The 25,123-nt window shown below is 46.5% G+C and overlaps 1 protein-coding gene across 1 annotated transcript in view; it reads left to right on the top strand.

Annotated features, from left to right (window-relative positions):
• The window catches only part of LOC118774374 (rho GTPase-activating protein 26-like), an 80,929-nt gene that overhangs the window by 24,050 nt on the left and 31,756 nt on the right, over positions 1-25,123 (top strand). The window contains exons 2-13 of the mRNA XM_036523714.1: positions 9,099-9,194; positions 10,613-10,674; positions 11,055-11,126; positions 13,164-13,265; positions 13,833-13,943; positions 14,935-15,039; positions 15,243-15,372; positions 16,384-16,484; positions 19,680-19,774; positions 23,058-23,136; positions 24,148-24,184; positions 24,515-24,580. Coding sequence (XP_036379607.1) covers positions 9,099-9,194; positions 10,613-10,674; positions 11,055-11,126; positions 13,164-13,265; positions 13,833-13,943; positions 14,935-15,039; positions 15,243-15,372; positions 16,384-16,484; positions 19,680-19,774; positions 23,058-23,136; positions 24,148-24,184; positions 24,515-24,580 — 1,056 coding nt within the window. The remainder of the gene's footprint in view (positions 1-9,098; positions 9,195-10,612; positions 10,675-11,054; positions 11,127-13,163; positions 13,266-13,832; positions 13,944-14,934; positions 15,040-15,242; positions 15,373-16,383; positions 16,485-19,679; positions 19,775-23,057; positions 23,137-24,147; positions 24,185-24,514; positions 24,581-25,123) is intronic.

Raw genomic sequence — 25,123 nt, 5'->3', positions numbered from 1 at the left:
ATATATTTAAAATATTTAAAGTATTGCAATATATTTCTGCTAGACATTAATATATTGTAAATGTATTTAAATATATTGGGCTGAACAACACATTTCTCAGTATATTACGATATATTTCATTTTCATATGGGATTTTTGACTATACAGCATTCCTTATCAGCTTTTTATCACTCTGAATATCAAAGTTGTTGAGTAAGGAATATTTAGGAGAACAGGAGTCCTGATAAGATTTCACTGAAGTGAGTTCAGCATAATTTGGCCTTATCAGAGGCCTTGATTTTCATAATTTTCTCATTTCCAAGGAGGCTGCTGTCACAGAACAGTGCCACCTCGACTGATGTCAGGGGTAAAGCCATCGAGACAGGCGTTTGCTCCCTCGGCACTCTATGTCCAGCACTTGCTGAAAGTCACTTTGAGGAAGAAGGGGACGATGTGTGACTATGATGAAAACCCACGAGGCGAGTCAAACACCTCTTCCCTCCCCCGGTTCGGGCATGACTTTGACACGAGGCAGCCTGCCAGCTCCTGGCAAAGGAAAATGAGATTTCACGCTCATTTACTTCCCCCTCGGTCTCCATGGAGCCGCGGCAACCGTCCGGGGACCCAGCGTCCTTTCCTGCCACGAAGAGCGGCGCGGCCTGATCTGCGCGCCCCACGTCCGGGGAAGCGCGGCGGCGGCGTAGGTTTTTTTCAGAGCGGCGTTCGTTTTTAATTCGCGGGGGGGGGGGGGAGGTTGGGGAGGTTGGGGGGGACCGTGCCCGTTTGTGTGCTTTTCATTAAAAAAAAAAACCCACCAAGCAAAAGCACACAAACAGATGAGCAAGAATGCAGAGCCCCAGACTGCCTCCCCGGCCGTGGCTGCAGTCCTTCCCTCTGATTTAAGAGTAAACTTTCCGTAATAGGCCACCAAGGGATTGGCTCCAGTTTTGGACCAATTTAACAGCGCTGCGAATTCAGCCCGCTCGGGTTTATGTCAACAAGATAAGATTAGAGAAAATGATGCAGAAGGCCCCAGATCGGCTTTTGAGATTTGTGGTGTGCGGTTTTGCCTCGAGTTTAGACGCTCGGAGGCCCTCGCACGTTTGGCATTTAAATTCTCGCCCATCGCTCTCTGATACATAACCGAGGTGCGAAGTGCGGTGTGAGAAATAAGTTTTGTTTCGTGTTGGTCGGATCTCAGATACTCCCCGCCTCAGAGATGCTTGTAGTTTCCGTGCCGAACTACAGCTCCCTAGCGTGCAGATACGCTGCTCAGAATTGCGGACTGTAATTCGTACAAGCACTCAACTCTGTGGAGGCAGATTGCTTATTTTTCTGAAAAAAGGGACCGCCAAACCACCCCCAAAATAGGGGAATCTTAGCCAGAATCCCGCTGTGCGTTCCTGTTCCGCTCCATGCGCCTGGGCTAGTGTGATACTGTGAGGTCATACCGCCAAGCATGCTAAACGTCGAACTGGCTGTCCGGCTGTTGGCTAGTTAAATGGCGTGCAATTACAAATGTCCCTTTGTGTTATTCATTTAGGAACATAGACGGTAACCCGCAATCGTTTCTGGCCACCAGCCATTTCGTTTAGGACGGTTTTTATTTTAGCGGTAGCACGTTGCTAATAGGGAAGTGAGCGGAGAAAGCGGAACTGCACACACCTTTTTTTAAGGTTTATTGAAGGATTACATATGTTATTTGCCACCGGTCTGCATAACCTCAGTGTCCACATTCTGAGTACATATGAATTAGCATTCAAGTGCGCATAAGCAAAAGAGCTCGTACTTCCTTTTCTACGTGTACATCATACAAGGGACAGGTAAGGTCACGCTGGTGACAGGTGTATAATGGTGCAAACGATCTGCTTGAACTGAAAAGACCTGCGACCGGCAGTAAAGGGTGGAAAGTGAGTCCTGTTTCATTGCTTCTGTAAAACTCCTGGTCCGCTGCCAACCGTAGCATCATTAAACACGAAATATGGGACGTGCAGTCACTTCGGCGGGATAATTCAGGGTATCGCTTTATAAACCGGGTGTGAGTTTTACTGTCCGTGTCCTTGCTTACTGTCAATGTCTGTGTGGTGTGATAGTTACAGGTCTGAGCCTTTGACCTGAAAGTTGCAGGTTTGATTCCCATGTGAGGCACTGCTATTGTATGCTGGAGCAAGGCACTTAACTTTTTTTTAACAGTTGTTTGAGTAAATACTTTTCTGTATAGAATAGATAAAAATGGATGTAAAAGATTAAGCTATGTAACTGGTGGGAGAGCCAATATAAGCAAATAAATAAAGTCGTCTTTCTCCAGTGCCTGCTTCCGCTGCAGGCCCCAGAAACGCAAGATTGACGTTTTCTTTTATGTTTACGGTTGCAATTCACAGCTTCTCGCTCCAGGCTGCCATTTCTTTCCCCACCAATTCTTCTCTGACTTGCCTCTTTCTCCAAAAATGGATTGTGCAAGAATTAGACCGGCAGCTACTATTCAGACCGGCCCTTGTTTCCAGCATTGAAAGGCGTTCCTTTCTACATTTTTAGTGACAAAGCTTTGTGAAAGACTCTTTATATCGAGGATATCCTGTTGACAGAGACGTACAGTGCGGGGATTTTCTTTATTCTGAAAGCTACTGTGCTTAACTGCTCGCTGACTTTTCGGTTGTTCAAGGTTCTCTTTGTATGACCAAGAGTACAATACCGGCCAAACAGCCGCTGCACTGTACCAACGCTTATGGAGCGCTTACAGTAGTTAGATCCTATGCAGTGGAATGCACCAGGCCTGTATGACAGGGACCGCTTTCAGTAAATTTGCATGAAGCGGTAGCGTTCGCCAGACACGATGAGCTTCTGTGACGCCCTGTGGTGTTTTCTGGCCTGTGCTCCGTGATCGCGCTGCGTCAGTTCAGCTTGGCCGCCGCGCGGGTGCTTGGCTGGGTCCGCCGTCGCTCGGCGTCGTCCAAAAAAGTGTGCGGTGAAAGTTTGCTCTGGCGTGTCTTCCTCTGCTGGTCCAAGAGCTGACGAAGAGGGTCTGCATGGATTTATGAAATAAACTCTTATGGGCTGTTGGTCTCTTTAAAGTAGATGGCGAAGCTGTGACGGACCTGCTTGGTGCGGCCAACCAGTCGATATACCTAGGTTTTATTTTCAGTTATTGACTTGAGACGGAGCGCTGAATAACTCATATCGTGCTCCAGTGGGGTATACTCGCACACAGTGCACCCATCATTGGTTTCTGATGGTGTGGCTGCAGTGTGGCATGGTGGTTAAGGAGGTTGCAGGTTCAGCTCCCAGGAGGGGGCTACCACTGTACCCTTAAATCAGGGATGTGCACACCTTCGTGCTATTGTTGCCTGGGCAACGGCCCATTTGCCCTCTTTTGGCCAAGCTACCCCTCTGAAGGATTTTGAGAGCAGGAATTAGCCATTAGCAGCACTAGTACATCATTGGTGAAGTTAGGCCAAATTAAATCCCCCTATTATTTTATGTTAAAGTTATGCGGACACAGGACCAGCGGTACATACGGGTGAGTTTCACCATAGCTGTTGTCGACAAGAGTGATGTACACTGTATGGCCGAAAGTATGTGGACACCCCTCCTAATTATTGAGTTCAGGTGTTTCAGCCACACCAATTGTTAACAGATGCATAAAATCAAGCACATAGCCATGCAATGTCCATAGACACACCTTGGAAATGGAATGTGTCGTACTGGAGAGCTCAGTGACTTTAAACATGGCACTGTCATAGGTATATAGCATATAGTGGTCTGGGGCTGTTTTTCAGGGTTTGGGCTAGGCCCTTAGTTCCAGTGAAGGGTAACATTAATGCTATAGCATACAAAGACATTTTAGGCAGTTGTTGTCTGTATTAAGGCTTAAATATAGTGTGTAAAGCCTCAGTAGCTATCGAGCTGTGTAAAAAAGAGTAAATAATAAAAGTAAATAATGTAGTGTAATGTAATTAAAGAGAAAGGGGGGTTTTCCCATTCTGAGCATGCTCAGACTGTCCTGTCTCTGCACTGCCAGGGGGAACCCGAGCACCACGCCCACTTTATCCAAGCTGTCGCACGCAAGATAACTTCCCCCAGCGGTCCAGCCTGCTCTTTCTCTCACAAGTGTATGACTTGTGCTAATGAGTTAATGTGTTGACAACTTAATGTCGCCCGCCCAACAAAAACACGCGCACACACACGGACTCTCATCACCGTGTCTGATGGCCTGCAGTTGCCCTACTCTGTTGACAAGTTAGCTCCCCGCAGGCATTTCCATGAAGGAGTAATAGGGTGTCAGGGGGAGGGGGGGGTGGGATCCTCAGTGTAGTTCATGTAAGCAATTAAATAACACCCTGTTCCTTAAAACAAAAAAACAAAAAAAAAGCAACAAAGCAAAAACACAGCACTGTTTAGGTGCGCGGTATATGGGCTGTCATGTTTGCGTGCTCGTCTCTCTGCTCAGAATGGCTCCATTGTTGCTGGGGGCCTGAGGTGTGCGGGCCAGTTTTTTTTTTTTTTTTTCACGGCACAGTCGGTGACTTTGTTCAGCGGTTCCGGAGCAGAATTGCACGGCTCCATTGTGCGCCGGCAGAGATCAGGAAACAGAGGACAGTGCCGGAGAAGAATGGAGGGGGATTTTTTTTCTTTTTTTTTTTGGTTAAAGAGGAGGGGCAGAGGTTGGTTGGAGAGGGAGTTGCTGGGGTCACTTATTTTTAGCAGCCGGCTTTGTTATCCTTCCCACTGCCCCTCGGAACATGCCGGAAGTTCAGTGCCAGAACAGCCAGGAGTCCAGGGTCTTGTGTTAAATAACACGTATCTTTCTTTTCCCCCCGTGTCTGTATTGCTGTCTTTCTGCATCTCTCTCTCTCCCTTTCCCTCTCTCTCTCTCCCTCTCTGTTCTCTCTGTAACAAATAAATACACACACATACACACAGAAATGGAATCTGGCATCTCATTTAGATTTAATCTAAATGCAGTGTCCTTTGTCCTTCAGCCCTCGAGGAATGAATAATGGAAGTTTCATTCTTTCAGCTCTTACGCATTTTCGTTCGTTAAGTTAAGGCACAGTAAAGGAAAGTAGCACACTTGCTATAGTTTGTTCCTCAAAGTTAGGGGTAAAATGCCTTCTGTTAAAACTGAGCCTGTATATGCAACCTCCAGCAAAAAACTGAACACTGTTTATGTTTTTACCTGTTTTAAAGTACCAAGTGGAGATAAGAGGTCTAAACCCTGCATGGTTTACACTTGGCGAAAACGTGCTTGTGGAACACAGGCGACTTACTCAGATTTGAATCACAGCGATAGGGGTAGGCTGTAGAGCTTTAGTTCCTCACTGTTTGGGTTGTGGTCCTACGTGTCTAAACTGCTGAGAATGTAGCCTTCACACAGGACGTACCACCGACAACGACCGAAGTGAGATTTCTGCCTGCTCAGCTACAACGTTTGTGCACTGTTTATGTCCGACAGGAGAGGGGTAAAATGCAAAAATGGTGTTTTTTCCTATTTAGGGCATTTCTGAGCCCGCGTCTGCAACCACTGGAACGCATCATGAATGATGCCATTTTTAGTTATTGTTCGCTTACCACCAGGATTTTCGGTACATATGAAATCAATAAATAAACGACCGCTCCTGACTCCTGCCATGCGAGTCTGATATTGTGAAATCTCTCAGATGTTTGGATTTAGGGGAAATGGTTACAGTGTCTATGTGAATTTACTTTGGTGAAATGGAGGCAATCAGAGCGACCAATTTAGGACCCCCTCTGTAGTTTCAGGTTGTTATATGGTCTCCCAGGTTGGCGTATGTGTGGCATTTGGTTTTGGTTGGGCATGAGGGCAGCAGGACATGTTCGGAGGAGGTCATCCAGTGGTTCTGGGGTAATCTGTGGTTAAAAGGTCAGCAAATGCACTCCAGGAACATCTGTCGGTAAAGAAAACAGGATGTTGGCTCTCCCAGAATCGCAGGAACCGTGGGCCAAATATTTTTATTTCTGCTTTAAACAGAACCATGCAGAGAAAAAGGTGTGTTTCCCCAGTGTCTCTAAGGTAACAGGGCCCTGTGGACTCTGAACCTGACGCCCGATTGGCTGCCCGGCAGCTGCAAACGTGGCGTGGGGTAATGTTGTGAGGTGGGTTACCTGGTGATCCACATAACAGAACGCTACCCTGTCCTGTTCTGGGGGCCTCCCGCGAAGCTCCCCCTCTGTCGGCTGCTGCCTTTCTCTGATCCAGGTCAGACCGGAGCCTTCTACTTCTTCATCTCTGTCAGGTTAATTTCTGACAGGTTCACCTCTGTCACATTCACTTCTGTCAGGTCCATCTCGGTCAGGTTCATCTCTCTCAGGTTTATCTGTCAGATTTATCTCTCTCAGGTTTATCTGTCAGATTTATCTCTCTCAGGTTTATCTAACAGGTTTATCTGTCATATTCATCTCTGTAAGGTACATTTCTGTAAGGTTTGTCTCAGTCAGGTTCATGCTAGCCCGACTGCACTGTGACCAGTATTCCTCTCTGCTGTGTCAGTGCTGTTGTGTAAATACATCTCTTGCTTATGGTTCACTCTTTAGCCCCCTTTACCTGTTGTACACAGTTACAGCTGAGGTTACCAGTAAAAGCACTCTTTAGCAGGAAACCAAGGCATGTTTTTTCAGTAGTGAGGCACTTACCATTTTAGACATTGTCATTGCAGCAGAGTAGCCCTGTCTTAAGGCAGGGAATGTAGATTGGTGTAATTATTGTCCCAGAGCTTAACATTTAGCTGGAAGTCATCCATAATGATATCTTCAATAAGCTGCAGTGGTAATGAAGACTCCTCTTTCACGTGTCCTGGGGCACCTTCGACTGTGTCTTGTCCTCTCCTGTTCTTTTTCCATCTGAAACGCTGCAGTTTTGGATTAGACTCCCCCCGGTTTTAACAGTTGGGGGTATTTACAGTGGACGGATCAAACCCATTAGTTTTGTGAGTAGCAGGAGTTTTTTATTTGTCACAGCTGTCATTGTCAAACATTCTGTGCAGATATTGCATAGCGTTGTTGAAAGCATTTACTGTTAAATGTTCAGCTGCTCTTCATTGCTTACATTTTTTGAACGTATTATTCATTTCCTGGATGCTTTACTGAAGTGATTTGGGTTAAGTAGCAGGTTACAAAATCAGTGCCTCATCCAAGACTTGAACCCACAGCCTTCTGGTTGTAAGTGTTGTATCTCACATCTGATGGGTGCATGGCTTGCTGTGCTGCACAGTACATTGGGTACAATGGGTAGACCACTTGGTATATTGTACCCTGCTCTGCACTAGAATGACTCAGCTTAAGCCTGTATGGAATGCAGTGAATTTAAATGCATTTTTTAAAATAATATCTAATATTTTGGTGGTGGTGGGGGGGTGCTATACAGATACATTGTATGTTGCATGGCATTGTACAATTTCCCTGTGAATCCCCACCTTCCCTTTCATCTACATGAGATGCTTATTATTAGCTAAAAATAAGAACAAAACAAATACATAATAATTAGAGGATTAATTGAAAAGCAGCTTGTTATAACTACAGTTACTGCATGATTGGGGGTTTTATTGCCATTAGTGACTCTGAAAACACAATATCTTAGTTTGGAGCCTCTGGTTTATTGTTAGTCTGGGGGGGTTGGGGGGGAGACCAGCATTAGGGAATCATTTTATTTGCAACTCTCATGCCTGCCGAGCTGAGTTTCCGCTCCCTCTCTGTAATTATGAGTGGAGCCATGGTTCAGAATAAGGGCAGTGTCATGAGGGAGCTGTCTCCCAGCAAGGACAGAAATCATGTTCATCACACCAACCAAAAATCTGTCTGTGTCTGGACAGTTCCCGAAGGATGCACGATGTGCCTCGTGTCCCTTGATTAGGTACAGACGGGTTGAAGGGCTAAACTCATAAGATGTCTCTTGCTTGGGCTTATAGGCGTTTTGCGGCACATTTTATGGCTAGTTAATTGATGTCTGGGGTTCTTTTAAGCACTAAAGACACTGTCCCAAACTATATCCCAATTTATGACTCCCGTCTCCTGTCCCCTGGGATAGATATTTGTCCCGTAGCTTCAGGCTGCAGAAAGTTTTGGTGGAGTGCCCCATAAGGCAAGCATTTATCCATGTCCCCTTAGCAGTTGCTCTCAGCACTTGATATACTGCTGGGTGACATGTCAAGTCAGTGCCCCAGGGAACTTTGTAAGCCGTGAAATGCGTTTTTGTAAATTTGCATCACTTCTTTTGTTTTGTGTAAAGCATTGCAGATATGAAAATCATACCAATTCAAAGGAGCATACAGATTTTCAGCATTATGGGCTGTCGGCTGGAGCCCCTCTTTACGGTTCTCGCAGTACTGCCTGGTCCTAATCACCAGCCTGTTCTCACAGCCTCCTGAGCATGATCCATCCCGCTAAATGGTGAGAGGAGTAGGACTGACGTACAAGGCGATGAGGATTGAAACCGCAGCGAACATTGTGGGAACAGTCTCCCAGCATGCCTCTAGTTCAAACAGTCAAGAGGTTCCCACTCCCCCCCCCCCCAAGCATATGCACTGTCAGCCCTGCGCGGGAAGCCGTGTTTGACACAACGCTATCACCAGCTAATGCTGTGGCTGAAATTTTCCAGCTTGTTCCTGTTAATAATCACTAAATCTCCTTACTGGCTGCATATGATTTAAAGCCAAATTGCGATGTCAGTTCGCAAAATTCCTCCCGTTCTCGACGCATGTAATCAGAAGAGTGATTATGGATTTAATGTTCTGCACTGAGCTCTGGCGCCATAACTTGATACGGAGGTGCGCTTTAAGAGGGTAATATGCTCCGACCCGCTTTACAGGGTCAACCTTTGAGCCCCATTAAAGAACAGTAACGGATGTTGTGTTTTTTTTTTTTTTTTTTTGTGGTGAGAATGTGTCAAATTCAAAGGCAGCTAAAGCTTGCAGAGAAAGTTGGAAGCCGGGGGCTTGCGTTTCATGCATTCGAGCCGGCGTCGAAAGCAATCTCCCCTCACACGTAGGCTCTGCACGCAGAGCTCTCTCGGCGCTCATGCAAGCCCCCCCGACAGCTTCACACCTCCTTGCGCACATCTGTCGGTGACGAAGGCGTCTTTCTCTGGCTCTCCTCTTCCCCTGCAGACCTGTCGACGGCCAAGAGGAAGTTTGCGGAGTCGCTGAACGAATTCAAGTTTCAGTGCATCGGGGACGCGGAGACGGACGACGAAATATGCATTGGTAAGCAGCTACCGCCACCCCCCAACCCCCCCCAGCTTTAGTGAGGGCACTGTTGCCTAGTGCCCCCATGTCAGCTGCCCCTCTTTCTGCACACACAGCAGTGTGGCTCTGATTGCTTTGTTTATTGTGTCAGGTAAGCCATTACAGCTTATATGACCCTTCTCTGAGTTGAGCATAAGCAAAAACGTAACATGTTGCACTGGAAGTGGCCTCAATCAGTGTCTACCAGTCGACCTTCTTGGGCCAAGTCCAAGAAGTGCGCTCCCTTTTGGCCAAAAGTTACAGTTTTTTGAAAGGGCATGTTTTTTTTTTTTTTGTCGAAGCACATTTTCATGCTGTAACTCTGGATCCTGTAAAACAAGAAGTGGGCGCGTCCGCAGAGAGCGCGTTATCGGGCGTGTTGAATAGCAGAAAACTGGAAATGCCATCAAAGCGTCTTTGTTCGGCATGCTGCGTGGTCGTGGACGATCTGGCTCGATTGTCTGCCGGAGGGCTATTTATAGTCAGTCCTACTGATTGCATTCTGTTGAGGAATAATGCTACACTTAGACACGCCCACGCCTGCGACTTCCTGCTTTTGGAGACGAATTAAAATGACAAATTTGTTGTCGTGACGTGCTGTCAGGGTGCCCGTTGGCATGGAAACGGCATCGTCTGCCCTCCTGAATTGCAATTGCTGGAATTACTTGGAATGCCCTGGAAACGCCTTTGGGTCATAAACGACATGGAAAAAATGCTTTGGCCTCAAGTTATTTCCATTTTGCTACAGCTGTATTGGAGATATTTTTTCCATAAAGCTATTCATCTTTCATTGCTGGAACCAGAATGTATCTATTGTTAGAAATGCGGTTTAGTTATATAAATCACATTTATTTGTGTTTAGAGATAAGATCTAAGGTTTTAAGTTTCTTTCCTAACAGACTTGGAGTGTGAGGGTTGTTGGTGGGTGGTGGATTTGAAGTATAATTGTGGTACCAGAATCAATTTTGGAATGCATATACCAGTGATGGGAGCTTGAAGGGTCATGAACCCCACCATCACTGGGGCTGTTATGTGGTCTCAATGGCTCACAGTTCTGAGCCAATCATAGTGTTTTTGTCACAGGAAGTAGATCTTTAGTCTTTCGATTGGTTATTGAGAGGGGTGATACCACGGCTCCACCTATTGTTAGGCTGAAGCCTGAAGCCTCATTTTCCCATCACTGATACAGTGGGTCAAACAGGGGCCGAATCATTTTAGAGTCAGAATACGCATTACAAGTGAAAATATTTCCATCACATTCTTTGATACAGCATTTAGTCATCTGTGGGAGGAACTTGGTGATTTGGGATGTGCTGTCAGCATTTGGCAGTAGGGGTTTCTGGGAATTTGGCCCTCAGGGTCATGGCCTTGCTTTTAACTCTCTGCATCCTCTCCAGCGAGGTCACTGCAGGAGTTTGCCGGCGTTCTGAGGAACCTGGAGGACGAGAGGACTCGGATGGTGAGTGACAGACACGCAGGCCTGGAGGCCTCTCTGTTTGAGACTCAGGACCAGAGGGTTGTGGGTGCGCCTCTCTTGACCTTAAAAACTTAGGAGGGGACTCCCCAGAAGATGCTGTCCATTATCTTTCAGACAGTCAGTATGCATTCTACCATGTCTCAAACCAGCGTTGCTGATGCATATCTGACTCTGTCTCCCAGAGGATGAACTGTTTGCTGTCATTCAAAGAACAGGGCTTTGGTGTATTATTAGAGGCTATATGTGGAGTGAGAGCGGGACCTTTGTCTCTCTGAGGATCGGAACCATTCATACATGGCAGAAGTACTCCCATCAGGGCATGAACCCTGTCTCAGTCTGCCTCTCTTGTTTCTCACCACCAGATCGAAAATGCCAGTGATGTCCTCATCACGCCGCTGGAGAGGTTCCGGAAGGAGCAGATCAGCGCTGCGAAGGTAACCCTGCTCTGGACCACACCAGCCTATCGGTTTTCAGAATGGACCTCTTGCAATGATTAGGAGAAATAATCCCTCATGTGCAAGTCATGTTGGCTCTTACGAAAAGATTATATGTTTCTTTTTTCCTGTCACGCCATGCTGGGGCGTTTCAGTAAAATTTGATAACACTGACACCCCCTGGCCAACAGAGGTATCACATTTGGTCTGTGTCAAACCATACCTATTAGGGCAGCTAACCTGTTATCCTTTTCTACAGTTGGACGTTTAGTAAATTAGTTCAGTGTTAGTACCTTGCTCAGTGGAACATTAGTAGTGACTCACTTGGGATTGGGGGTCTGAGACTGCAAATCTGATTGTTCCTCATTTCCTCAGCCAGTATACCTTTAGCAGCCTTATACCAGCCAGCAGGTACACTACTACCACTACTTTTTCATGCATAATATGATGGCGTTTTTGGTACTTTAGGGTATTGTATGGGTATATATACTACACAAAAACCCTTAAAACCCTGAATTGTTTTGACTCTCCAAATTATAGAAGAACAATGCTATAAACTAGTGATTACTGAATTACTAAATTACATGAACGATGAATGTTGTGTAGTCAAATATAATATTTATGCATTTTTTGCATAAGATGTAAGCATTGTTTAAAAGCGGGTCAAGTCTGCCCCAACATATCCAATGCTAGAACATGGTGACAAAGCCCTAACGCTTTGTAAAACTGGATTTAACTTGAAAGATTGTGAAACCTGTGACACACATTGGCTCTCAGAATTGCTACATTGAATTGGAAATTGTGTTGTGTCAACTGTTGCTTTGGGGATTTTCAAGGAATTCTTGTTTATGCGTATTAGCCAATCGGAGTGAACTTCAGGAAGGGCGTAACCATGACATCAGAGAATCCAGTGAAAAAACACTGCCCAATAACAGCAAAGGATTCCCTTTAAACATCACACTTGTGTCAGCTGACCCTTAGCTTTAACAGCCCAGGAGCTATTTTTATGCTGGTCTGACACACCCTCAGTTGTGCATCAGGCGCTAAATAATGAAAAAGATGCCATGAAATGTTTATTTCCTTAGGAAAACACCTTTATCCAGGGACAACTGCACACAGTAGCTTTCAGATAACATCTTCTCCATTCGTACAGCTACTTACTTAAGCTATTCATCTTAAATGCGTTCAGGGGCTCCAAAGCAGTATCCATTCCGGTACTTGAACCTGCAAACTTGCAGTAACAAACCCAGTTTCCTAGCCGCTAGACCACTTGACAGCATGGTGCTATGATTTTTTTTGTGTTCTAAGCTATGCTATAGTGTTGCGATTGTGCTACTCAGAGTGTTCGGTCAGGGAAACGCTCTGGCAGCTGTCCGCAGTGAGGGCTCAGCGACCGTGTCTCCCAGGGAGGCTGGAGGGATATGAAAGGCAGGATTCTGGGAGGGTTTGGGGGGAGGGGGGCGGATGACATCAGGATCCGCAGCAGGTGTCCCATCAGCGTGTCCTTGGGGATAATGCGAAACAGCTGGGGGAAGGCCCCCTCCGCGCTCTCCCTCGCCCCGCTCCGTGTGGCCGCCTGTGGGTCTCTAGCACTGAGAAGTGCCCAGCTCTGAAGAGTGAAAGCTCCTCTCCCCAGCACCACAACTCCACTTTGCTTTCTTTGACATGAACAAGAGTGCTGGCACTTTTAAAAAGGACACACTTGGATACACACAGGCAATACACACGTGGGATGCTCAGTAAAAGTGTCCAGCCATCGCCTGTGGTCGCTGTGGTGTATCCTACATGTAGTCTGCCTGTGTGGCCCATGTGGTTGCCTGCTATTGATGGCCGTTGTTCCCAATTAAAAATATATAAGAGTTAGCCATCAATGGGGGTAATTGTCATACATTATCTGCACCACCGGAAGCTCCTCAGCCGACCATTGTGTGTGTGTATGCGTGTGTGTGTGTGTGTGTGTGTGTGTGTGTGTCCAGATTTGCAGGCCTCTCTTGTACTCAACTGAACTTCCTACTCTTTTTGTGTCCCTCCTCGCAGGAGGCCAAAAAGAAATACGACAAGGAGACGGAGAAGTACTGTGCCGTACTGGAGAAGCACTTAAGCCTGTCCTCTAAGAAGAAGGAGTCCCACCTGCACGAGGTGAACACATCCCCGCCCCAGTATAGCACTTAAACATGCTCTTGATGTGCTGTGTGCAGGCCTTCATATAGCTGGGTAACCAGACTGCTGTCACTACCTGGGCCCTTCTCTGGAGTATTGAATGTGTTATTGTGAGTTTAAGTGCTGGCAGTGCGGTATTGAAGGTGTCCGTGCTGACTGTACATCACTGAGAGTCATTATGGACACTGCAGTGCTGAAAGCGTTAGTGCTGCCTCTGCAGTATATGACAGTGCCAATCCTGAGCGCTGACAGTGTGTTGTTAATAGCTTCAATGCTAATGGAGTGGTATTGAATATCAGTACTGACAGTGGAGTATGGAGACTGTCAGTACTGAAATGTTCATAGTAGTTTACATAACCAATTGAGAATCTATTATACACAATAAAAGTACTGACAATGGAGTACTTCTGTGCATGTCACTACTGACATTATAGTATAGTTTTCAGTGCTGGTAAAACGGTGGATGTCAGTGCTGACAGTACAGTACGGAGACATTCAGCGTTGATGACATGAGGGTTGAGCGTGTGACATTGGCTCTCCCCCCAGGCCGACAGTCAGGTGGACCATGTCAGGCAGCACTTCTACGAGGTCTCCCTGGAGTACGTCTTCAAGGTCCAGGAGGTGCAGGAGCGCAAGATGTTTGAGTTCGTGGAGCCGGTAGGGAATCTCACACAGTCTGTACTGGAGCGTTAAGACTCACGCTGTTCTCAGGCAGTTATGAGCCACCCTCCGTATGTGAGGCTCTGCTGTACAGTATTATGTAACTGATTGTAAGTGCATTCGAGCAGAATGTGGATAATCAGGATACATATGTGTTGTGAAACTGGCAAATGAGCGTGCATTTAAGCAACGTAGAGCTAAGGCATATCCATTTCATAACTATTGATATGATGGCAATGCAGAAAGGCAAACTGTAAAATTGCAGGAGAAGCTCCATGGTAAACATATTTTAGTTAATGCTGCCCCCTGCTGGGTGTGTTGTCATTTGCCAACATTTAATGAAGTCAGTCCCCCGTGTCAGAGCTGCTGAGGCCGTTGCATTAGGAGCAACTGAGAAGGAGCGTTTGGAAGATGTCTCAGTGAACCATAACTATAATTATAAGTTTTTTTTATTTAATTTGTATGCATTACATGACCGTGGGAAGCTGAGGGAAAAACAGCACCCCATGTACGGTGCATCAGTGTTCTAAATGCAGTAATGTGTTGGCAGAACATTTAATGTCACCTGAAGTTACCTTCGAAGTCTTACTCTATGATTGACAAACCATCTAACCCAATACATTTTGGTCAGTCATGCGCTGATTTTTAGACATCTGTAGTAGGTTTTCAGTGTGGTGTAGTAACGAGGACCAGGGCTCCTAATAAAAAATGTCATTCGTTTCACTCTTCTGAGGTGCACTGCTGCTGTACCCTGTACGGCTAGCCTCTTAACCTAAGCCGCTCCAGCCATATAACTGGTTAGTGTGGAAAATGCAAGCAAAGTCCCTTTTGTTAAGAGCTTCTGCCTTGCAAATGTAATTGACCTTCCCTTCTCTGGCATGCCATTGCTAGTCAGTACATGCAGGTTGTCCTTTTGAATGGGTTTCAGCACACTGTCTCAGAGTGCAGTTCCTGACTGGCTCTTCCTCTGTCTGCTTCTCCATTGTAGCTGCTGGCTTTTCTTCAAGGGCTGTTCACCTACTACCACCATGGGTATGAGTTGGCCAAAGACTTCAACCACTTCAAGACAGATCTCACCATCAGCATTCAGAATGTAAGGGGCTGGAATTTGTGGCGTGTGGGAAAACTGTTAAAAAAAAGCTGAAAATAACAGCTTCATTCATGTCTTCCATTGTTATCCACCTCCTGTGTGTCTAGTGTAATACAATACCCATAAGGCCCTGGTGTAGAGACTGTTGATGACACTGTTGATGTTGTTTGCGTTCTTGTGACCAAACCCCGCCATCCAATCTCCAGACGAGAAACCGCTTTGAGAGCACAAGGTCGGAGGTGGAGTCCCTGATGAGGAAGATGAAGGAGAATCCCCACGAGCATAAGAGTGTCAGCCCCCACACCATGGAGGGGTATCTGTTCGTCCAGGAGAAGCGTGAGTATCCTGTCCCTCCTCTACCTCCCTCCCTGCTTCTCCACAGGGTCAAAGTTCATGTGGGAGTGCACGTTACAGTCGGTGCGCAGGTCTCTGTTCTGAGCTGCTTTTCCGCTGACCTGCCTTTCAGCTGACTCCACCTATCAGATGGCTCCGTCTTCCCACTGACCACACCTCTCACTTGACCACACCTTTCCATTGGCCCTGCCTCTCCGCTGATTGATTGCAGTTTGTGAGAACCAACAACAAATGACTGTGGCATTGTCCAGCCTGAACAATTCTATTTTATAGAAGCATCTTGTAAAAGATGCCTAATGGGGTTACATTACATTACATTCATTTAGCAGGCGCTCTTAATCAGAGTGACTTTCAGCTGAAAAGCACACAAGTGTGTCCATTCAAGCTGAAGGAGCAACAGAGTGAGACCAGGTTAACAACACTCCCAGACCAGTGAGTGTGAGAGTAACACTAATTCAAGCCCTACCACAAGTTAACTTGTGCAACCTGACTAGACAGCCTGGAAACTAAGAGAAGCCAACTACACACTGCGCTGACTGTTTTTGAGCCTAGAACGTCATGTTGGAAATCCCCCATAGTTTTGCTTTGTCAGGCCTGTGTTTATTGATGTCTCGGGGTGTTGGCAAACATGCTGTCATCCCGGGTTAATTTACCGTGAAAACGCCTCAAGCTCACCTCGGGTATAGTTGACTTCATGCTGAGATGGGTTAGTGGAAACATGACTCTCTTGTCTGCACGGATGAAGGGGTTGTGCTGATGTGGCCTCCACAGTGTCCAGGGTCCCTGTAAGCCAGTTTAGAACACCTTTGCTTTCACTTTACCTGCCAGAATTGTATTTTTTTCCACTAAGACAGAATGGGAGTGAGAGAACCTTAGAATGGGAATTCAGCTGGCAGTGATGTCACAAAGCAACAGTGATCGTGCTGCAGCCATGGCAACCCTTGGCAAGTGTCCAATTACTGACATTGCCCCGCCCCCTCCTCTGTCTCCCAGGTTCCTTTGTGTCCACCTGGGTTAAATACTACTGCACTTACCACCGAGAGCCCAAGAGGGTCACCATGGTGCTGTTTGACCAGAAGTCTGGGGGCAAAGTGGTGAGTATTCACAGTGGCCTACTTGCAAAGGTTCTGGGGTGAGTACCCATAATTCTGTTCTGCCTGACCTTGGTCTCAGTCCCCAAAGTGCTTTTCTTCCTAACCTTAGTCTCAGTACCCATAATTCTGGTCTGTGTGATATTGGTCTCAGTACCCATAATGCTGTTCTTCCTGACCTCAGTCTCAGTACCCTTAATTCTGGTCTGCGTGATATTGGTCTCAGTACCCGTACGGCTCTTCTTCCTGACCTTAGTCTTAGTACCCTTAATTCTGCTGTGCCTGACATTGGTCTCAGGACCCATAATGCTGTTCTTCCTGACGCTGGTGACACTGGTTCTGGGACTGATGTGGATTCTGTGCCCTGGCATGCCCTCTGTGTTCTGTGATTATGAACAGATTAACACACTGTGAGAAGTGTTAATGAGAACAGGCCATTTGGCCCGTCTGGGCTCATTATTTCACCTGTATCTGTGTGTTTTAATAACAGCGATAAGCTTCATTTTACACGCCACTTCTTTATGCAATAAAACCATTAAAAGACAGCTCTGCTCATGCATTAAAAAGTAACCATAATACCAGCAATAAATATTGCACTTACAACTTCTAAAACAGATTAAGACCTGTCAGGCTGCCGTAAAAACGATGAAAGCCGATTAAGATAACAGTGCATCGAGAGTGAAGGGATTGCCGTGTGGAGTCTGGTCTTGAGGGATCCAGGGAAGTCAGATTCCCCTGCAGAATCACGGCCAGATGTTTAGCGCTGGAATAACTCTCTGTGTGAAGAAAGACTTTTTCTGCCGGCGCGAAGTTTACTCTTAACTAAATTATGACTGTGCCCTCTGGTTCTGTCGACAGCACTTAGCCTGAAATGGGTTTTTGCAGTCCACTTTATTAATCCCTTTCGAGTTTTTTAGAAACTAAATCAAAGTGAGTGAGCCTTCTTTTATTTAAACAAGTTGATTTAACTGCCTTAAGTCTGTCTTCATAAGTCAACTGTTACATATATATTTGAGTGAGTGAGTGTCATTAATATCCATTATGTCCCGATTTGTCTCATTCACTTCCATCTACATTTTTGTGGTAATGTGTGAGACACACTTTTGTACATTTGTACATTAAACTAGGAAGTTATGGACTGCTCTGGAATGATCTGTTACTGATATGGTATCAGGCAGTGGTGCACAATTTTTTGAAAAGGACAGTGGGAGTGGCTTTACCTCCTCTATTGGAAAATAGACTAGCATCCTTGTAACACACCCAGAAAAGCACACAAGCACTTGGCTAGGCACAGTAAAATGTGTGGGGGTATGTGTTTGTGTGTGTGCACGTGTATATGTGTGTGTTTGTGTCCGTGTTTGTGTGTGTGAATGCACCGTGTGTGTGTGCGTGTGAGTGTGCGTGTATGCATGTTTGTGTGTGTGTTTACAGCATGTGTGTGTGTCTCTGGGTGTGCATTTGCATATAAATGTGTGTGTGTTTACAGTATGTGTTCGTGTCTAGGTGTGTGTGTCCATGTAAGCATGTGTGCTGGTGACGTGCCTGCATGTTAGAAGTCATATCAGGCCAGTGACAGGGACTATCCATCACAAACACTGTCTCTCTTAAAGAAGCCAGGACACTCCTGGAAAAAGCCACTTGCCTGCCTGCTGGGCCCTGTGCCCTGTTAAGGCTGAGCACCTCACAGCCTCCTCCGGCTGGGTTTCTCTCACAAAGGGGCTGAAAGAGCTCGGGTTCCCTTGTGTTGTTTTTGTATCGTAAGCGCCGCTGTGGACGGTTAACTCAGCCCCTGTTTGGCGCAGGAAGTTGGCAGCTGCTCAGAAGTTTCCGCAGTGCCGCTCTGAGGGGGATGGGCCGCTGGCACAGAGCTATAGGCCACGCCTCAGTGTCCCCAACAGACACAGAGCCCCACTCCTTCTCTCAGCGCATGGCCCAGAGTCTCCGAAACGGAACCAGAGATCCACACCTCTGTTTAGCACAGAGTCTTAAATGGACATCCCTACACACAGCATCGAGTCCTAAACAGAGGCCTCCACACGCAGCACAGACTTCTAAACAGACACAAGCGCACACAGCACAGAGTCCTTAATGGACACACCCAGACACCCCCACACAGCACAGAGTCCTTAATGGACACACCCAGACACCCCCACACAGCATAGAGTCCTTAATGGACACACCCAGACACCCCCACACAGCATAGAGTCCTTAATAGAAACACCCAGACACACACACACACACACAGCAGACAGTCCTAAACAGTCACCCCTCAGACAGTGCAGAGTCCTAAACAGACACTCCCCCCCAAACGCTTAGCACAAGGGTTTAGACTCCATCACAGAAGTTGTAGCTGTCATGTGGAGTCGATGTTAAAGACCGCCCTGGGTTCCTGGGGGCCGGCAGAAGCAGGCCCTTTGTCACGCAACCTCACATCCGCCCCCCCCCGAGGTCCCCCTGCGGGACAGTCCTTGCCGTCCTCCGGGCCGGCGGGGTAACGTCAGAGCGGCGCCGGGCCGAGTTTAGCCCCGTGCGTGTCCTGAGAGCCCCCTTCACCTGCGCTGAGAGAGGCGGAGAGGCACTGAGAGGAGAGGTGTCAGAACAGATTAGAGTCCCCGCGTGAAGGGCCGCCGCGCCTTGTCTCCCAGGGCCGCGAGAGAAGCCTTTTTTTCTCACTAATGCACTGAGCAGGAGAGAAAGGGGGGAGGCCTCGGTGAGGCGCACTGAAGTAACCCCTGATAGCGCCCTCCCAACCGCGCCATTTCGCCATGACATCACTCTTTATGCTAATCAAGCACCCCACTGCGAGCGTTTGCGACATAATGTCTCCACTGAGGCAAGTGTTGGCCCTGTGATTTGGGAGTTTTCTTTTACATTATAATATTGGCATTTGGAAAATGCTCTTATCCAGAGCGACTTACACTGGACACAATTTTTATGATGTTATCCTTTTTTACGGCTGGATATGTACTGAAGCAGTTGTGGCTGAAGTACCTTACCCAAGGTTACAGCAGCAGTGCCCCAGTGGGGAATCAAACTGGCAACCTTTCGGTTACAGGTCCTGCTCCTCAGCACTGTGCTACACTGCTGCCCCTGAAAATGATAGTGTTCATTTGTACAGTGTTTGGCGTGAAGATAATAAGTTTTTATTGTTAAATAAATGTTTTATTGCTAAATAAGTTTTATTGTTTCTTCCCTCAGGGAGAAGAAGAATCATTCATCCTCAAGTCCTGCACCAGGCGGAAGACGGACTCCATTGAGAAGAGGTTCTGTTTTGACGTAGAGGCCGTGGACCGGTGAGTCCCAGAGGCAGTCGCGATCCGACCACCAGGTGGTGCTGTTGAGGCTGCCTGGGAAGCCGGAGTCCTGGGGGGGGGACAGGCATTAGGATCCTAAGCGCTCAGAGGATCCTAATGCGGTGCAGATGTTACGACTCAAAACCCCAGGACACAACAAATGGCCGTTATTCTTATCTTTAATGTCAGGCTAATTACAGACGAAGATGGAGTGGTACGTTCCGCGGGACGGCCGGCGCTTAAATCCCCTCGTTCGTCTCGGGGATACGTCCCGTCCGTGACGGATGCGGTGGCTAGCGGTGCAAGGGGGGCGGTTAGACAGGAAGCGGGAGGAGAGCTTAAGAGTGTCCCTTTTCCTTCGCTGGGCTGCGCTGACTGCCTCTGGCCTGTCTGTCAGAGAGGGGCCGAACGGGGCTGAGGTTACTGTACGCCGGCACTGAGCCGGTCCGCCTCGGCGTCCTCCCCTGCAGCTCAGAATCACCTTCTCTCCGCTGCGCCCTGCGGACCTGCACACCCTCCTTTCATTATTCATTGTGTTTGTGTTTCCCCTGCTGGGCTTCTCTGTGGGGGGAAACTGTACCTGTGTGTGTGTGTGTGTGTGTGTGTGTGTGTGTCTGTATACATGCTTGTCTATGTGCTCAGTGGGCTCTGGTGAAGGGCACAGTCCATGTAGAGAAAATGGATGCCTCCGAGTGGCATCTTTGCACACACTCGCACGCAAATGATATACACACACACACACACACAAATCATACACATGCATGCATACCCCCACCCAAAAATATAAATACTCACTTGGAAAGACATAAAGACATGCCCACAGGCACTCACATGCGTATTCACCCAATACATATACTCATACATGTACATATTTGTACTCACGTAAACACACAGGCATACAGACACAGACACACATACACATAGACGTGCACACACACACACACGCACACACGCATACACACACACGGGCACACGCGCACACACACACACACACACACACACACACACTGCAGCTTGGACAGCTAGCTGTGGCAGGAGCGATGCCCTGGGAAAGATAAATTGCGCAGGAGAGCCGTGTGGCAGCTGAAGGTGAGAGGCCTGCCAGGCTGGCTGTCTCAAACGGGAGAATTATGGGAAACGTGGGGAGCGCCGAGAGAGAGGAAGGTAATTGAATTTGGGCTGGAAGCAGGTGGAGTGCAGAGAAGACAGGTCTGAGGCGGCCGCCCGCCGAAGTATGGGAGAAAAGCAGGTAAGATCAAGGATGACGTGTTTTATAATGTCAGCGATCGGGAGGGGAGGGGCGGACCAAGCGTGATTTTCTCCGCCAAAAAAACGCTCTCTGCCTCCAAACACGGCAAGTCCCTCACAGGTACACATCACGTACGCCCTGTATGTCAGTACAAACCCATTTCAGTGCCCTGACACGCCGTAACTTTTTCGACCACGGCCTCATGTTCTTCACGCGCTGAAATGATAAGCACTACTTGTAAGCATAGAGGAGACAGTGGGTAGCATTCTTTACGATTCGTGTCCCTTTTCTGTATGCGTGTGAGGTAATGTGTATGTGTTAGTTATTAGCTGACCTCGTATTCATAAGTTGCATGTGGCAGAGCTATTTTTGCAAGTATGAATGTGGTGACTAATGACATATACATCTGCGTGTCCTGGCTTTTTTTTGAGTGCCGCAGTGTCATTTGTCATGGATATCTTGTTTTCGTGGCTCACCTTATCAGTGATCAAACGCCGTCTCCAGTGTTGCTGTGTGCAGTCCAGCGGCGGGAAGTGTTAGCAGGGGCCCTGGAGGATTTGTGACGATGCAACGCAGGGAGAACATTAAGATGGAGAAGCAGAGAAACGCAGAAATATACAGGGAAGAACATGCTGAGTGGTCCAGGTCTGGCCATTTATTATGTGACCCTGGACTTGGGTCCAGACTCAGACCTCTGGGTCATTGTGGTTATTTCTCTGGAACACCCCAAAAAGGTCCCAAGACTCTACTCTGTAGGTATGGGGTATACCTTGCTTACCTGGAACATGCTGGGTGGCAACCTTGCCATTTGTTATTATTATTATTATTATTTTTTTTTAATATGATTTTTTATCATTTTCTTTCTTGTATCTTGTAATACATATATGGATCCTAGTCCAAACAATGGCCTTTGAGTGCTGTCAGACAGATTGTCTTTCATGTAATGGAGAGCCCCCTCTGCAAAATGTGCGCTGTTCCTAGGAGGGTTATCTACTTGCTTCTTGGATGTTTGTGTTGCTTGGAATCCTATGGATACATTTTTCCAAGCCTTTTTTTTTTAAAAAGTCCTACAGCTCCTATAATCACTTGTATAATCTCTCTGGACATTCCCCACATCCTTTTGATCTCAATCTCAAGGTCTTTGTACTTAGGTTCTCAGTTAGCTTGGCAGATACGTTTGTTACTATTATTATTACTATCATTATTAACAGTGTTATTATCATTGCTACTAATAATACCAATGAGCAAAAAAACAATCCTTCTTTGTATATTATTATCAGACACTGAAATCCAGACTGACTTGCACATCTTATGCATGACACTATACAGCTGGAGATTATACCGATAATAGTTCATAGTTCAGTACATTGCTCTCAGCTGTGTCCTCCCCTTGAAGTTCAACCCTGTAAATGCCTGGTTACTGTCCCAGCTGTATCTCGTATCACTACTCCACACTACAAGTGTTTCATGTCACTGTTGTGTGTTTGATAGAACCATTGTTTTGTGTGGTCCAATGATGATGCTGTTGTGTTGTGTGTGTTATAGTGACAGTGCTGTTGTGCTGTGTGTTGTAGTGATGATGCTGTTGTGTTGTGTGTTGTAGTGATGGTGTTGTTGTGTGTGGTAGTGACGGTGCTTTTGTATTGTGTGTTGTGATCATGCTGTTGTTTTGTGTGTTATAGTGATGGTTTTGTGTGTTGTAGTGATGATGCTGTTGTGTGTTGTATTGAATGTGCTGTTGCGTATTATGGTTACTGTGCTATGGTGTCGCGTGTTGTACTGATAATGCTGTGGTTGTGTGTATTGTATTGACAGTGCTGTTGCGTATTATGGTGACTGTGCTATGGTGTCACGCGTTGTACTGATAATGCTGTGGTTATGTATATTGTATTGACAGTGCTGTTGTGTGTTGTGTGCTGTAGTGATGGTGCTGTTGTGTCACATGTTGTATTGAAGGTGCTGTAGTGTTGTATATTGTATTAACAGTGCCATTGTGCTTGTTGTGTGTGTGTGTGTGTGTGTGTGTGTGTGTAGGCCAGGGGTGATCACCATGCAGGCTCTGTCCGAGGAGGACCGTAGACTGTGGATGGAGGCCATGGATGGACGAGAGCCGGTATGTTCCCCGGGAGGGGTCCCAGGACACTCAGGACCTACCCCCACCCTCCACCCCTACCTGTCTGAAGAACACCAACATCTTTTTCTGTTATATGACATGACCCCATACGTTTTCATCATTTCACTAACAGCTGTCGAACTGTCGCCTCTGGTCTTAAACAGTTAGGTCCAGATTCCATCTGGCTGTAGTGTATTTTCTCCTTAACCTCGAGTGGATTTTTTCATGGAGTTTACACAGCACTGCGTTCAGTGGGTGCTGAAAGTAAAAAGTGTTGTATGTTGAGCGTTGAAGAAAAGAATACAAACATTGCCAAAATTCATTACTCACAAGTAAAGAATTGTCGCAAAACTGCAAAGGCCAAAGGACATTGGCATTAGGTTCATTAGTTCTCATTATGATAATCATTCATGCTTTATACATATTAAGGGATTGCTTTGTAAATGTTGAACAGTTGTTTTAAAACATGACTAACATTCCCTAGCGTGCTGCCATGAAGACCTGTTGTTGGTGGAAGTTCCTCTTTCAAAAAAGCTTTGAGATATTTCACAGATGTTGTGGCTTAAATGTGTTTCGCTTCCCAAGGGCCACAACACACAGTGCTGTTAACTGCTTACATTAGGAAGGCCGGGAGCTTGCAGCTCCAGTGCAGTAACTCCATCAAGCCTGACGTTTTTTGAAGGGAGCACAGTATTTACCAGGATTATACATTTAATTACCATTTTAATTGGAACTGTAGGGAACACTGTTAAATGGGTTTTTTGGTTTGTTTTGTGAAAAAAAACAGCCAGAGAAAGCAAGGGAAGTATAATGTTGTCTGATGGCTCTTCACTGTTGCTTTTCGCAAATTTCTGTTGTGTGTGCCGACCCTGACTAAGCCTCCGTCCTTTATTCAAGTTCCCTTCTCTGGAGCCATTCATTCTCCTGTTAAATTCATTAATTGTAGTGGTTGGTAATTGTCACAGACAAATAAATGCGCCTTTGTTAATGTGCGTTATCTGTCTTTTACAGGTATACAACTCCAACAGAGACAGCCAAAGTGAAGGCAGTAAGTATTGTCCTTCAGAGGCCATTGATTTAATGTAGCTGTGGGTTTGTCCGCTAGGAAGTGCTTATTTTTAGACATGTCACAGTTGACTGGCCACCTGATCCATATAGGCTCTTTCTGATAGCATCTCTGTGGTATACTCCCCATCTGCACGTGTGTATCATGATATTGATTAGTGTTGATTTATTCTCAAAGTTATGAGTGATGCATTATTTCCATGTTTGTATAGGTTGTGTTATTGTCATAATCGCAGGCATCTTGTGTAATATTAGCTGAGCTTTTGGCCGCGCTCGTATCGATGAGCGGTGTGTTACTGTCGCATTCTTTCAGTGGCCCAGCTGGATGTGGTCGGCTTCAACGTCATCAAGAAGTTCATCCATGCGGTGGAAACCAGAGGTAAAGCTGTCTGGTGGGATGGGGCAGAGGGTTGGGCCACCGGGAGGTTGCGGGGTCAGATCCAGGGTAGGACACTGCTGTGATATGCCAGGGCAAGGCACTTAGCCTGAACTGCTACAGTGAGTGTCCAGCTATATAAATGGATAATGTGTCACATAAGCTTTTTGATTTGCTCAGTAAATTCATAATGTAATAAAGCAAACTGGATCTAGTTTTTTCCATTATATTACATTTGTTTAGACGCTCTTATCCAATGCAACTTCCAGCACAACAGAACAGAAGTGTATTCATTCAAATTAAATGAGCAACAGTATCAGACCAGGCTAGCAACACTCCCACACCAGTGAGTGTGAGTGTACCACTATTCAAGAGAGAGCCTAGAACCTAAGGGAAGCCAAGAGCACACATTCCCATACATCACAATCGCTAGATCACAGTGTCTGTAGCACATCACGATACTACGCATAAAATAATCAGCAAGTAAATACCAGTAGCAGGCATTAGGGGGTCAGAACTGTGGTGGAACCCAGATGCAGTCTGAAG

The sequence above is a fragment of the Megalops cyprinoides genome, chromosome 3 (assembly GCF_013368585.1).
Source record: "Megalops cyprinoides isolate fMegCyp1 chromosome 3, fMegCyp1.pri, whole genome shotgun sequence".
Lineage (NCBI taxonomy): Eukaryota > Metazoa > Chordata > Actinopteri > Elopiformes > Megalopidae > Megalops > Megalops cyprinoides.
This window is presented reverse-complemented; position numbering and strand designations above follow the sequence as displayed.